Source organism: Anabas testudineus, chromosome 7 (assembly GCF_900324465.2).
Source record: "Anabas testudineus chromosome 7, fAnaTes1.2, whole genome shotgun sequence".
Taxonomy (NCBI): domain Eukaryota; kingdom Metazoa; phylum Chordata; class Actinopteri; order Anabantiformes; family Anabantidae; genus Anabas; species Anabas testudineus.
In genome coordinates this window covers 668,758-683,034 of record NC_046616.1, presented here as the reverse complement: position 1 = coordinate 683,034, position 14,277 = coordinate 668,758, and the positions used below count along the sequence as shown (strand labels likewise).

The 14,277-nt window shown below is 42.9% G+C and overlaps 1 protein-coding gene across 1 annotated transcript in view; it reads right to left on the bottom strand.

The window, feature by feature from the left end:
• Positions 1-115: 115 nt before the first annotated feature.
• The window catches only part of slc6a8 (solute carrier family 6 member 8), a 26,148-nt gene continuing 11,986 nt past the window's right edge, over positions 116-14,277 (bottom strand). Inside the window, exons 3-13 of the mRNA XM_026367814.1 lie at positions 13,939-14,206; positions 13,191-13,323; positions 10,014-10,148; positions 9,601-9,704; positions 9,013-9,137; positions 7,810-7,922; positions 7,319-7,456; positions 7,031-7,133; positions 6,257-6,357; positions 5,866-6,036; positions 116-5,391 (exon numbers count right to left, since the gene is read on the bottom strand). Coding sequence (XP_026223599.1) covers positions 5,257-5,391; positions 5,866-6,036; positions 6,257-6,357; positions 7,031-7,133; positions 7,319-7,456; positions 7,810-7,922; positions 9,013-9,137; positions 9,601-9,704; positions 10,014-10,148; positions 13,191-13,323; positions 13,939-14,206 — 1,526 coding nt within the window. The 3' untranslated portion in view covers positions 116-5,256. The remainder of the gene's footprint in view (positions 5,392-5,865; positions 6,037-6,256; positions 6,358-7,030; positions 7,134-7,318; positions 7,457-7,809; positions 7,923-9,012; positions 9,138-9,600; positions 9,705-10,013; positions 10,149-13,190; positions 13,324-13,938; positions 14,207-14,277) is intronic.

Sequence of the window (14,277 nt, the reverse complement as noted above, 5' to 3'; positions counted from 1 at the left end):
ATTCTGAGCGTGATCAACAGGCGTCAGAACACACAGGGACACGGGGTCGTTGTTTAAGTTACCAGTTAATTGTAGAAACAGAATAATTGAGTTTGAACCACAGAGACACGTCAGCTGGTTGTCATGACGTTAGTTTTATTGCTGTTGGTTTAGAGGGTGATGAATGAGCACAATGATCATACAGCATGGAGACCCACACAGGGGTCAAAGGTCAATGAAAACACAGGTGACAACACAGGTCAGAGTTAACATCTTCATCATCAACTCTGCAGAGTTTTTGGCTGGTGACTCGTTAACACTGAGCCCCAACCGTTATTTACACAGCTGCTAATTAACTCGTTAGCTAATTGATTGTCTAATCTACAGTTATGGATGGAAGACACTCACAGAGACACGATTACAATAAAATGACCAATGCTGTACTGATCTCATAGTTTGGGCTGGAAACACAGACTTTCACACCAGTCACAAAAAAGCTAACGTTAATAGCATTTCTATTTGTCAGGCTGTCCTGACTCAGAGGCTGAATTAGCCATTAGCAGTTGCTGTTTTCAGAGAACCACAAGTCTTAGCTGAAACATATTGACCAAGTCTGTATGTCCAGAATTGCACAACATGTTTGCTGATGATGTTGTACTTTTCATTTTCTGTCCTTAAAGAGCCTCATTTTACTGAAAACCCCTTCAAGTTAGTAAAAACATGACTGAACTAAACTTAGAAGGTTTTTAGGTCCTAAAATAAACTTTTCAGCAGCTAATCTGAAGCTAATATCTATCTTCAACTATTTAGCTGCTGACACAAACCAGCCCACATCCCTCCGCCAGCATCGTTACTGTTTAGGTTGATAAATAGACCTGTAGCTCATCACTTTCAGTAACATATACCTTCATGTGTTGGTCAAAGCCTGATGTGATTCAAAACTCTGTTTCCAGCCCAAACCTGAAGGGACTTCCTGCCAGAGAAGAGCGCCCCCTGCTGGTTCCACAGCTGCAACATCAGACCTGACTCAGCTTCCTGAAGAACTTGAAGGTAAGAAAGTTAAAATTTTCAGCAGCACCTGTCAAAATCATAACTTGATAGTACTTGGTCATTATCACAAGAAACGGAAATGAAACTAAAGACATTCGACTCCATTCTCTCTTTAAGATTTCACAGTATTTGGACGTAAAAAACATCTGTCTGTAAAATATGGAACAAAAGCTCAAAGATTCGTCTCCAGTAAAATGAGGCTGAAATAAAGACGGTCTGAGAACAGCAGGACTTCATGTTATTGTAGGAACCAGACGCTCTCCTCTGAAGGAAACGAGCTGATGGTGAAGTTTGTTCGACAGTATCGTTGATCAGAACCTGCTCTGACGGTCACACAGACTCTGGTTACTGTTCACATTATCTTTTGGTGTTCATATGGGCACCTGACCTGAAGTTACCTGAACGTTAACCATTAGAAAACAGTAGAGATCTGCTATCGCTGCTGCTCTTTACAGTTTCAGATTAAAGTTGCTGTCACATGTTTTTCATTGTTTGGCAGAAAAGCACAAAAACAAAATGATAAAAAACATCATCAGATTTTGGAAATGTACAGTTTTCATTGATTCTTTCTCTTATTTCATTTAGCCCTACACGGCTGCTGTTATTCATCTTTTCAACCCTCTGACCCTCCCAGGCTCCATCCAGAGACATGAACATTTAAAAAAATAGTAATGACAACATCTTTAAAAATAAAAGACTCTACATTTAAAATGTCAGTTTCATTATTTCTACAAAATACTGGTTCGAGTTAGGTTTGGAGTTTATTACTGAGACGACCGTGTTCTGTGGCACGAGGCTGTGGCCCCTAAAACATTTGATCTCTAACATAATTAGTTTAAATCATCTCCTCTCTAGTAATTATCTTAACACTAAGTATTAATATTTTTATTTGCCATCATGTAAAATATGTCTGAGCCACTGGGGGGTCGGAGGGAAAAACACTGATATTCAGTAAAACACACAGGAAAAAAGTGAAATCATCTAAAGCTGAAACTCTTCAAACACTTGAGCACTTTGAGAATTAGAGTTAAAAACTGTAAAAAAAAAAAAAAAAAAAAAAAAAGATTCCCTTTCAAAGCTTTAACACCACCAAAATAAAAGCCCCTCCCCTCGCTGCTTGTTCACATCAGCCGGTCAGACACAGCTTACAGGCCTCGCAGCACCAGCTTATGTCAATACCATGCATCTAAATTATTAATTATTGGATCAAATGTGACAACAAACCTCCCAAAAGTCTGTTTGTAAGAAATAACTGCAGAGTTTCTTTTTATTCACAGCAGATTTTCAGTTTATCTGATTTTCACTGGTGCTGGAGACCTTTAAAGCTGCAACTTGAGAGAGGAGGGAAATGTTCCAGTTCCCCTCCAGCTAGCAGCCGACGCCACTGACAGAATATTTGCATAAAAAGTTAAAAGACGTTTTGCTCTGAAAGTCTGACTGAGGTAGCCTGCAGCTCGAGTTGGTTGCAGACGTCGTTGCTTTGTGCAGCTTGTTGCTCGTGTTCGCCGGCTCAGCGTGAACAATCAGCCAGAAATAATTATCACATTTACATACTGCATCCAACACACAAATATATTCAATATATATATATATATATTTGTTATACTGTATGTATCAGCAAAATAAAAGCCTCCACAAAATAAATCTCTGATTCATTTTACAATATGTAAAACAAAACATGATTTCTAACACGCTTCTCTTTTCAAAGTGCTAGCAATGTTATGTTACAGCAATGTGCAAATGTGTGTTTTAGTTTGTTACATTCGAATTGTTATTTCTCCGTGCGGGTGGATCGTGATGGGTGCACACTGATTATTGGAGCCGGATGCTCTGTAGGCTCTGGGTTTGGCTACTCAACCGTACAGTTAAGACAACGACGTAAGGCAACGCTTGGCATCACGCTGAGTCCTCCAGCTCTCACCTGACTGCAGGTAATAAACTTGAATTCACTTCATCTCCTTCTCTGGGCATTTTCTAACCTCTCATCTGTTCTGGACTGAATCTGTGGAACAATTCAGAAACGTTTTCCTGTGGTTCAGTTTGAGAAAAAAAAACACATCAACCTCAACAGTTCACGAGAGCGCTGTCATCAGCGGGAACTAGAAACGGGAACTAGACCCAGGAAGCGGATCCTGTTCTGGACCCGTGAATATTCTGCAACAGGAAGTCGGCTCATAGCTGAAAAGTTTAATCATGTTAAAAGATTAGTGTGAGATCAGGCCAAGACCACATCCAGTGCAGGGTCTTGTTCAGACCTCCTCAGATGAACAAACCAGACTAAATGAATCAGGTTTGAAAATGCCCTTCCTCAGCTCTCTTCAACCAACAGTGAACTCTGATCCTCAGATCGATAGGTCTTCGTTTCAGAACCACTTCTTACTTTCAGACTAATTTTAGGTTAAATGTTCAATTTGGTTTATGGTGAGAAGAAAACTCCTCGTCGCCTTCAGCTGCTGAGGACGTGAAGCCAGTTGAACGGAGGACGACAGCGTCAACGAGACCGATGAGATGAGGCAGCGAAGAGTGAACAGGTTGATGGTCTGGGATCGGCCCTGCAGGGCCAGTATCGCTCCGTTTGGCACTTGAGTCTACCCGGGGGGCGCAGAACGAAGCCCGACCTCTGACCTGACTCTCACAGGGAGGTCTTAAAGGTCAGATCCGGTTTGAATGTGTCAGATCTGAAGCTTCCCAACATTTAACTGGTTTAGTTCTAACTAATGATTTTGATGATACATGTGACAAAGCTGGATCGGGGTCATGTTTGGTCGTTGTACTTGATAAGGGACTTGCAGTTAATCAATTATCAGATTTGTTGCAGATTAATTTTCTCGACCTGGAGTTTTTAACATCGTGTCTTCAGAGAAAACTGGTTTTGCTGAGTTGGACGTTGTGACTCAGTGATGAATCAGCTTTACCGACTGTTCGATGTGGTTTTGATGATGTGTGTAAAACCCGAAGAAGCTGATTTTATCATGAAACCAGAATCCACACCGGGCCCTTCCTCTAATGGTGGATCAACCTGGGCCGACTGTCAACGAACCACGCGCTGCTCAGGAGTCAAGTAGTAGAAGCTGCTGGTTCACAGTTTTTAGTTTGAGAACAGGATCTAAGTCCAACCCTGACAACAACAATCAAACCACAACATAAAGTGCTCACAAACTCAAAGACATTAGCTTCGAGGCTGGTTAAACTCGGGACTAGAGAAACGAGAGCAGTCCGATGATGCGTTCAGGTTTGACTTTCTGCCAGCATGGTGCGTTCACTGACCCACGGTTGCTGCATAACGTGAACTTTTACACTTCAGTCCTGTTGTCGAGCTCTCTGTAAGTTAACATTTTCATGGGTTGGAGCCAAACTCCAGTCAATTTTCAAGACATTTTAACATTTTTTTTCTTTTGCTTTTTCAAGCTTTTTTTCAACTCAACAAAGCCGGTAATTCTCTTCTTTTCTGGGAACTTTTACATTCGACAGCAGGACTGAAGCTTGTTTTTAAATGATAATGCTAATGACCGGCTACTTTGTTGGATCAGTGTGTCCTAATGAACATCCATTACACGCAGACATTAAATGTTAACTACAAGTTCAGACTCTGAGCTCCAAACTGCATGTGAAGAACAAGGCCGAGCAGTGAGCACGAGTCGCTGTGCTGATGTTTAATTTAGTCAGTGTGGTGATGAAATGGTGGCAGGCTGTATGTGTAATGACGTCTAGCAGGTTTGTGTATGTGTGCATGTCTAACACAGCCTCTCCAACATTGGATGGTGGAGGAACCTCCACATTAGCAGGAGACGTTCAGCAGCCTTTTGTTAAACACAGTCACACTCTATCATGGAGAAAATGTTCTGATGATCTTCAGCCCTCCAGAGTTCCACGTTTTATCAAGGAGAATACATTAAATCTAAATTGAGAGCCAGTGTAATCAAAGCCCTTCCCCGTTAAAGAACTCAGTGATCTGCTGGTCTGAACTCGCTCTTTCCCTTTCGTTCCTTTACAGGTATGAAACATGTTTGTAGACTTGGTCTACCTGCTGATGTTCGAAGGAGCTGAGACCAATCTGTGGATCCAGGACTGGCCCAAGGAGCTGGATTGATCGATCATTTCAAGTGGTCTGAGGTCCAGTACCTGGTGGAGGTAAATCTGAAGGTTGAGGTTCTGGTGCTGAGGTGTTGAGCATCTCATCATGGGTGGACGGTTGGAGATGGAGCGCTGCGAGTGGCGGGGTCCGGCCTACATGACGCTCTCGAAGATGATGACCTTGTTGTCGTCCGTGCTGGGGGACAGCGAGCTCAGGGACTTCATGTCAGGGGCCATGTACTCCAGGTGGTGAGCCCCCCACACCGGACTGGTCAGGTGGGCCCAGCGCTGCAACACACAGCAGGAAACACAGGTCGTTCAGACGGAAAGTCATGTGACGCGAGTCGGCTGTCACAACTGCCTTTATCAAAGTAGGTCGATTGGTTAAAGAGTAACCGGACTGTTAGTAACCGACCGTATCGGGTCTTATAAAAAAAATATTAAAACAGGTCGAACACTTAACTCCCAAAAACAGACATGTGAAATGTGAGTAGATATTACCATCGATTTACTGTATTACTGTAGTATTACTGTAGTATTACTGTAGTATTACTGTAGTGTACAGTAATTCTCCATACCTGGATTGTTATTGTCCAGTCCTCTGTGTGTTATCTTTATTACATTTTAACCTGACCCGTTTTTTTCGTACCTGGCTAATAAAGTTTATCTTATCTTAGACATATTCTACCAAACCGTACTACATCGTTTGACTCTTTGCTCCTCTGTACTGTTCTGAACTTTCCAAGTTGAAGGAGTTCTGACCTCTTTGAAGGTTCCCTTGGCTCTGAAGAGTTTGTAGAGCAGACTAACGGGGATGCAGAGCATGGAGGACAGAGCCAGACACCAGCCGATCACCTCACCCCACCACGGGTACACGTACACGTTGTTGTAGGTCAGCGGCTTGTAGTTCACCAGGTGGAACAAAAAGATGCCCTGAAGAGACACCAGTGAGACGTTTGGAATGGGAACGTGAGCTGAGCATTTAGTCAGTTTGTTAATTAGGATTCATCGTTCAGCTGGTGAGATGATTTTCCTTGGACTTGTCTTTTGACCTGTGATTATCTTCAGTTCGTTAAACCTAATAATTAACTTCTGTAGTCTGTGTGTGTGTGTTTCTATCGCCTCAGCTCTGCAGGGCTGCTGTTGTTCTTACAATGCAGACACACGGGGTGATGAAGGACCAGCACCACTTCATCCAGGGGAACGGCCGGTAGCCAATCATACGAGCGACATCGTCCATGAAGCGGTCAGCACCTGCAGTCAGACAGAAAGAACTTTACCTGCTGCAGTCACATGTTTGTTTTTCATCCACTAAACCATCAGTTTTATCCAATAACGTACTATGGTACAGCAAGAACGAGTCTTACAACATACCATACAAAAACACACAATCCCATATTTTTATAACGTACTATACTACAGCATCATTTTTTACAACATATTTTATTTGGCTAATTAACATATTGTATATAAGACATTGATACTGACATTTAATTTAACATACAGTTTCAATTCAATTCAATTCAGTTTTATTTGTATAGCAACAAATTCACAACAGAAGTTATCTCAAGGCACTTTTTAAGGTTTAAGACCTTACAGAGAATAATTATACAAAAAAGGATACAGAAAACCCAACAATCCCATTTGAGCAAGCTTCTGCACGTTATAACATGTTAAGTCCTAGTTTCTAAACTATACTTCTATAGTTTTTAATCAAATTCTTTTCCGTCTTACTAAAGCACAACATAAAAATAATTTTAACATAACACATGATCTTTACTGAGCACAGAATCATTTCTGATATTTTTTAAGACGCACTAGGTTCCAGCTTTATAAACTTTTCTTTTTTAATCACACTTTTAAAAGTGAATATTAACTTATGGCCCCTTGATAGTTGCAGGTTTTGTGTGTGTGTGTTTGTTCATACCGTAGACCCAGGCAACTACTATGCATTCCCAGAACGCCTGCCACAACAGAGTCATCCCACTGGCTGAATAGTAGTCGAACAGCTGGAAGACGTACATCCCTCCCTGCAGTGACACAGAGCTCAGTGCGTCGGTCACTCAAACTAAACTCTTGTTAACATTCTTATTCTGATCATTCGTGATATTTGTCTCTTGTAAATTCTTCTAATTTTAGATTACATCTCGTTTACCACAGTTATTAATACAGTTTTGAAAATAGTGTTAATTTGTGTTTAAGTGTTGGAACTGACCTGCGTCACCATGGAGAGGTCAATGATGAAGCAGAGCGAACAGCAAATCGCCACAGCGATCTCCCTTTTGTAGCGATGGTGGTACTTTTCAGGAAACAGGTCCAGAATTCCAGTAACAAAACCTTCCACTCCAACAAACTGGAATGACGGCAGACGAACAATGAGCGCCACACACACAAAAACAGTTCACTGCAGAGACTTTATCGTCAGAACAGAACCAGAGAAACAAAGTCGGTCTGCAATAAGCTGTTTGAAATACTGGGATTTAAAAACTGGAAAGTCCAACAAGGGGCCGGGAGACTCATCATTAGAGCTCAGTGATCAGCTTGCAAAGTTAGAGAACTGGTACCAGGACCGGTACTTCACAGTCCACCTGTGTTTTGGTTAGGGTTAGGGCTACCTTGTACTTCACTGTAATCACTTTGAAGCGTCTGCTAAATGTAAACGTAGTGAACGAAGGTGTGACGGACTGATTCAAGGTGATCGGTCACCTGACTGTCGAGTCCCAGCAGCAGCAGCATGAAGAAGAAGAGCGCTGCCCAGAGAGGAGCCACCGGCATCAGGCTGACCGCCTTCGGATACGCGATGAAGGCCAGACCGGGACCTGCAACACACACGCACACGCACACGCAGACAAGCAGTCAGTGTCTGACAACTGATGAGTCTATTTAAAGCATATTTGTGTTGGTTTGATTCTTTTTACCCATCGTCACCAGTGTTTAATCTTTCAGTTCAGTTCGTCCACGTGTGTTGGAGTCTGAAGGTCAAATCCACTAAATTTATCATTCTTTAAACCTCGTGCTGGAAAATTAGGACGCGTGTTAAGGAGGCAGAGGCCTGGACGCCTGTTTGTCTTCAGTGACAACTGTTTTTTCTGTTCCTCTGTCGCTAGCAGCAGATTCTACTTTTCTCTTATGCTGCGTGTTCAAGTCGACAGATTAAAGGTGCATTACGCACATTTGCAGCAGGACTGTATTTACTGTAGCATGAGTTCTGTTTACACTTCAGAGCCGAGCAGCAGGAAATACAGATGAGTCACATGTGAGGTGAAAGGCCCCGTTTAAATAATCCTCCAGTTAATACCACACACACACTACTTTAGATCATACAGGATTCAGGTTGAAGCTGTTAACCTCATGTAAATCCAACACGCTGATGCTATTTTAGTGTTAAAACTGGTCCTCAGTAAGTTGCTCCTGCACTCTGAGCAGACCATGGTCTATATCTGTCAGGTTCTGCTGTAACGTCTCACTGTGGTTAACAATAATAAAAGGCTTCCACGTGTGAATGAACGAGTCGATGTGCTGCAGCCCGCTGCCTTCTGTGGAGAGACTAAAGATAACCGTGTTCGTGATGTCATGTCATGTGCCTCAGGGCTATTAATAAATGTACAGTTGGCTGAAGACAGTACACATCAAACTACATGACACGCGCGCAGCTGAAGCCAGCATCCAGGCTGCTCGTGTTACTGACAGTGGAAGAAGAGCGATTCACTCACGTCTTTCTTTGGCATTTGTCACCGTAAACTAGAGAAGAGAGCGATCAGGTTCCTGGTACATGCTTAATGACAACCTTTACTACTTAATACTACTTTGGATACTCTGACTACATGTTGCTGGTAATACTTGTCGTGTTACTGTTACATCATCACAGCATGTCAGTGATTAGTCTTTGTGCAGCTGCTGTGTCTTTACCTGACTCTGCGACCTGCGAGATGTCAACCCCCTGCTCAGCAGCCATGAAGCCCAGGATAGAAAACACCACGAAACCAGCGAAGAAACTGGTCCCACTGTTAATCAGAGCCAGGACGAATGCATCTCTGCAGGAGGAAAATTCATCGTTTTAAACATGGAACTCTGTCACTACTGGTTCTGCCCACAAGACAAATAGAGGCTTAATATAGACACAGTGATTTGGCCGAGTTGAACAGGGAACAAACATCCTGCAGAGAACACGTGGCTTATTACAGAAAAGAACCGCTGTTTAGAGACTCGACCCCTTTTTCAAACACAGAGTTTACCAAGTTTGGTTCAGCGTCACTTCGAACTACAGAGAGTTTCCTTTCAGAACAGACGACCCTTCAAACGCAGACCCTTTTATTTTGGGTCTGTTTTTGTGGCTGTGTAAAAAAACAGGGTCTTAGAATTTTTTATCCACTGTTTAAAGGGACATTTCAGCATTGTGAGATCCTGGTCCTGTCTGGGGACTTGGTTTCAGGGCTCAGGTTAGAATCAGGCTCAGAACCGGGTCTGGATTTGGACATTTAGTCTCGTGTGTCGTACTTGTAGCAGTCGTTGTTGAAGCGGTTGTAGCTGCCCAGAGCCGTCAGCGCTCCCAGTCCGATGGCGTAGGAGAAGAAGATCTGTGTGCCAGCGTCTATCCACACCTGCAGAGAGGTCAGAGGTCAAAGGTCACAGGCGTGTTCACAGACCTTAGAGTTAGAGGTCATTCGAACAACGAGAAAAAACACAAGAAAGAAAACTGGGTCAAATTTACCCCAGTGAGACATAAAACTACAACAAGACTCGTACAGGCCTCTTTATAGGAGGGCGGGGGGAGGAGGGTTCTACAGCCCCTCGTCTCATGATCCATTCACCGGAACAGTCGGCAGTTGGTGTGTCGACACACTAACAACTTGTTTTTCTGTCCCAGTAACCTTTTAAAGACACGTCACAGCACTAAACAACGTTCAGACCTGAGCCTCCTCCAGTTTGGACCAGTCGGGTTTGATGTAGTACATGATGCCGTCGTAGGCTCCAGGAAGTGTGACTCCTCTGACCAGAAGGATGATGAGCACCACGTAGGGGAAGGTCGCAGTGAAGTACACAATCTGAAACACACAGACACGGGATCGGTCACCTTATCTTTCTTTCATATTTCATGTGTTTCTCGAGGTCTGATGAACCAGAGTATGGTAAAAATACTCCATTACCAGTAAAAGTGGGTAATGTAGGAAATAAGAGGAACGTGTATTTAAAAGGATTAAAAGTACAAACTGTCGACCAGTAGGACAGAAACACTCACACAAACATATTGATTTTAATTGTTCCTGTAAAATACAAATGTTTTTCAACCTTCAGATTTTCTTTAAATAACTTTAATCATTTGCATTTTTTATTGTTGTTTTTATCATTTACACATTTTCTTTTGCTTTTTCTCTGAGAATCAGGTCAGAAAACAAACGTGAAGAAAGACGAGAAGAAACCAAACATGAACCTGATCTAAGAAAACACACAGAGGAATGTGAGTTTCAGCACCATGGAGAGCGTTGGGTCCCAGGTGGAGTCCAGGTTCAGCCGAATCCCGAAAAACCGAACGGACCGAATGTCCAAAAGTAAAAGTATCACAACACAGTGTAGAAATACTAGAAGTAAAAGACAAAAACTGCACAAAAGAAAAAGTTGTCGTCACTTTGATGTTGCAGATTTTTAAAGTTGAAGCTGAAGAATGAAAGTTGAAATACTTCAATTCAAAGTACTTCCATTTTTCTAATAACACTACAAGTACCTCAAACTTGTACTGCACCACCGGACAGGAGAAATATCAGTATATCAATATCATATATCTGTTATATACTGTATATTATTACATTATAAATATTATTTAAGCAGGTTCTAGTTGTTTATGATTTTGTCATCACTCTTTGTTGTTGTTGTTTATTCAACTATTTTCTGTTTTTTTATTTAAATATCACTTTCATTAATATTATATTATAATATAATATAATAATATACCTATGCTCCACCTGTGGCCCCCACACCCGCTCATACAAGCAAAGACTTGAATGTTTACTGTAACTTTATCCAAAGGCGCCTGGTGAAAACCGATCATCTCCCTGCTGCTCTGCTCTGACCCGACGCTCGGTTTTCAGCCTCCTGCTGCTGATCGACAACAGAAACTGTTTCTGTTGGGACTGAGAGCCGTGAGAACTCAGAACCAGGAACCCAAAGCAGCAGGTTTGTGTCGGAGGTCTGGCTGAAGTCAACAATGTTAAGGTTCGGCTGACCCAGTAAAAACACCTCTGGTGGAATCTGACCTCTCAGAGTTTGGGACTCTGTGGGAGTTCAGGTTCTGCTGCTGCTCGGCTTTTAAACTATTCTCGACGTACAGAGACTTGATCCAGTGATTTAGAGATTTTACAAACAGTTTGTCTGATTCTTCCACTAAAATTGCAAAAAATGGAAAGAAAGCATGTTCCTCGTTCACCTGGAACAGGAACAGAACTTATATAAACCGGATCAGTAGAACTTCAGACGTGTCAGGAAGTTAAAAGCTGCAGATGCAAAGAAAAGTCCAACGTGAGCTTGATCTGAGCGGGATCCTGTTCTCAAATATACTGGAAAAGCCTTAAATAGAATAAAACCAGAGTTTGTTGGTGTTTCCAAACTTCAGTCCATCAGTGAACTGATGTGTGTTCTGTCCAGTTAGTGTGTCGCACGGAACCGGGTCCGTTTATCAGGAAAGACTCGATGGTACGGTTTGTTTCATTAGGTGCTTCATCTGATTTCTAGTTCTCACCAAACTCCTTTGACAGAACATGTCACACGCGGAGCTGTTGATAGTTGGACTGAACCCTCTGGGTGAATCACATATCGACCCGTGTGTGTGGAACCATAACACAAACACACCGTGTTTCTGAATGTGATGTAACCAGCAGCTGTTAATTCACTCACTAAAATGCTCTTTGGTGTTTTCACCCAGGATACAAACAGATTCCACGAGCCAAGTTCTCCTGCTCCTGATGTGGAGGGCATCGAGGAGGACCCTGACCCGATGTTGAACCACCTCCTTCTTCTCACATCCTTACCCAACCGAGGAAACAATCAATCCCACTTTCATTATTTAGACGGACCTGAACCTGCAGCGGCTCCATCTGAACGTCCAACTCTTACTCTACATACACCCTCCCAGGTCCAGATGTCATTTGTACTCACTCAGAAAACTACAAACTAAACTGCAGTACTGAGGTTTGAGTACACGTTCAGAGTACATGAGTACTTCTCTCTCAGTCACGTCCCATTGCAGTCGAGCTGCCCTCCTGCAGGCCGACCAATCACAGTCTCCCACCTCACAGCCCCTCCCCCTGCTTTCCCTCCCCCTGTTGTAGTCATAGCAACACTCAGCCTGTCACATGACGACGGTGTGTACGACTGTCACGAGCTGTGAATCACAGAGACACACGATGAATCACCGCTACACGTGAAGCTCCGAGTTTTAAAGGGACAGAGGGAACGGTTCAGTAGAGTAGAGTAGCAAAGTACTACACAGTACTACAAAGTACTACACATGATCCATCATTTTAAATACTCAGATGAAGTGCACCAGGTTTTTCATGATACAGTTGTTCTACTACAGTATAGAAGGAAACGTTGTTCTGTTTTTACATCCACAAAGACGTCTTCTAATAATTAAAAACTAACTGGAGCTTGTTTACTTCTGTAATGTTTCCTGTTTCCACCCTTTTCCTATGAATCTGTAAATACCTTCGAGGTTTTTACTGTTGGTCGGACAGAAACGTTAAATTAGTCCATGAACGACCAAAGAGGAGATTTTTGGATGTTAGTTGTTGTGAGAGAGTTTGCGGAGGACGGGGTTAAATGGAGGCAGACGATTGGCTCCCTGAAGGGAAACAGCCCAAAGGAAAAGAAGAAGAAGGAAATTGATAGTAAATACAAATGGTTATGACCCAACTGTCCCATTAGGTCATTTAATTAACATCAAAACTGGATTAAAGCAGTGACAACAAGTCCTTTACTTTAACCTTTGGTAGCTGTTTTAGTTAAATATATATGGAAATATAAATATTATATTCAGACCAGGCCGGGTCTACAGACCAACAATAGAACTGATGTAGAAAGTTACTGTGCGTTACCTTCCCGGTGGATTTGACTCCTTTCCAGACGCAGAAGTAAACCAGAACCCAGACGGCTATTAGACACAACGTGAGCTCCCAGCTTATCGACCCGGCTTCATCCAGACCAGACGAGATGTTCAGCACCTTGTTCCTGCACAGATACGGAGGAGAACAGTGGTCTGAGCATCAGGTCGACACGCTGGCTTCAGCTAAGCCTGGCTAGGCTAACCACATCCTGACTCCAGCTGTGTACTAAACACACCGGTGGTATTAGTCCAAACAATGCGTGTTTCCATCCCAGTGCAGCAAACGCTGAGCAGCTGCAAATGAATTCTTGTTTCTGCACCGAACTCCTCCGAAGTTAGTGCCTCACACTCTAACGCTGCTTTGATTCTTCAGTATTTCTCTGTCTTTGCTCGTCCCCAGAGACTCCGAGCTGCTGACCTGACTGATTCAGACGCTAACGAACCTTCACACATGTTCAACAGCTTGTTAATGTGACATGAAAACAGCAGCTTCACAGCCTCTGTGATAATCACCACCCACATACACACACACACACACTCTCACACACACTCTCACTCACACACACACACAGAGGTTCTAACAGCTTACGACAGTTTCTCATTAGTTTAGGGTTTTTACAAGTTGGAGCTTTTGAATGAATAATCGTCTGATCCTGAAGACGTTTGGTTAATGAGACTTAATTTTGGTAACAGACCACAGTTCAATATGTTTCATATATTTCACTTTTTACTTTACTCACTCCCAGAACTCAATGATGGGCGACCGAGCATCTGCCAGCTCGGCACAGGTCATGTTGCCGCTGACGGTGACGTTGGCCAGGCTGGCATTGTTGCAGTTCTGGTGATGGAAGCTCTCGATGCAGTTCTCCGAGTTCCATTCATTGCCACAGGTGGACCAGGGGAGGGTGGCACTGAAGGATTTGATCAGGTAGTAGAAGCCCCAGGCTAAAACCATGATGTAGTAGGTGTTACAGAAAAACACAATCACCATGGAGGCATAACCCAGACCTGAGGAGGTGGAGGAGAAATAAATACTGAATAAATAAGAACACAAACTGACACAGAAACATGTTAACACA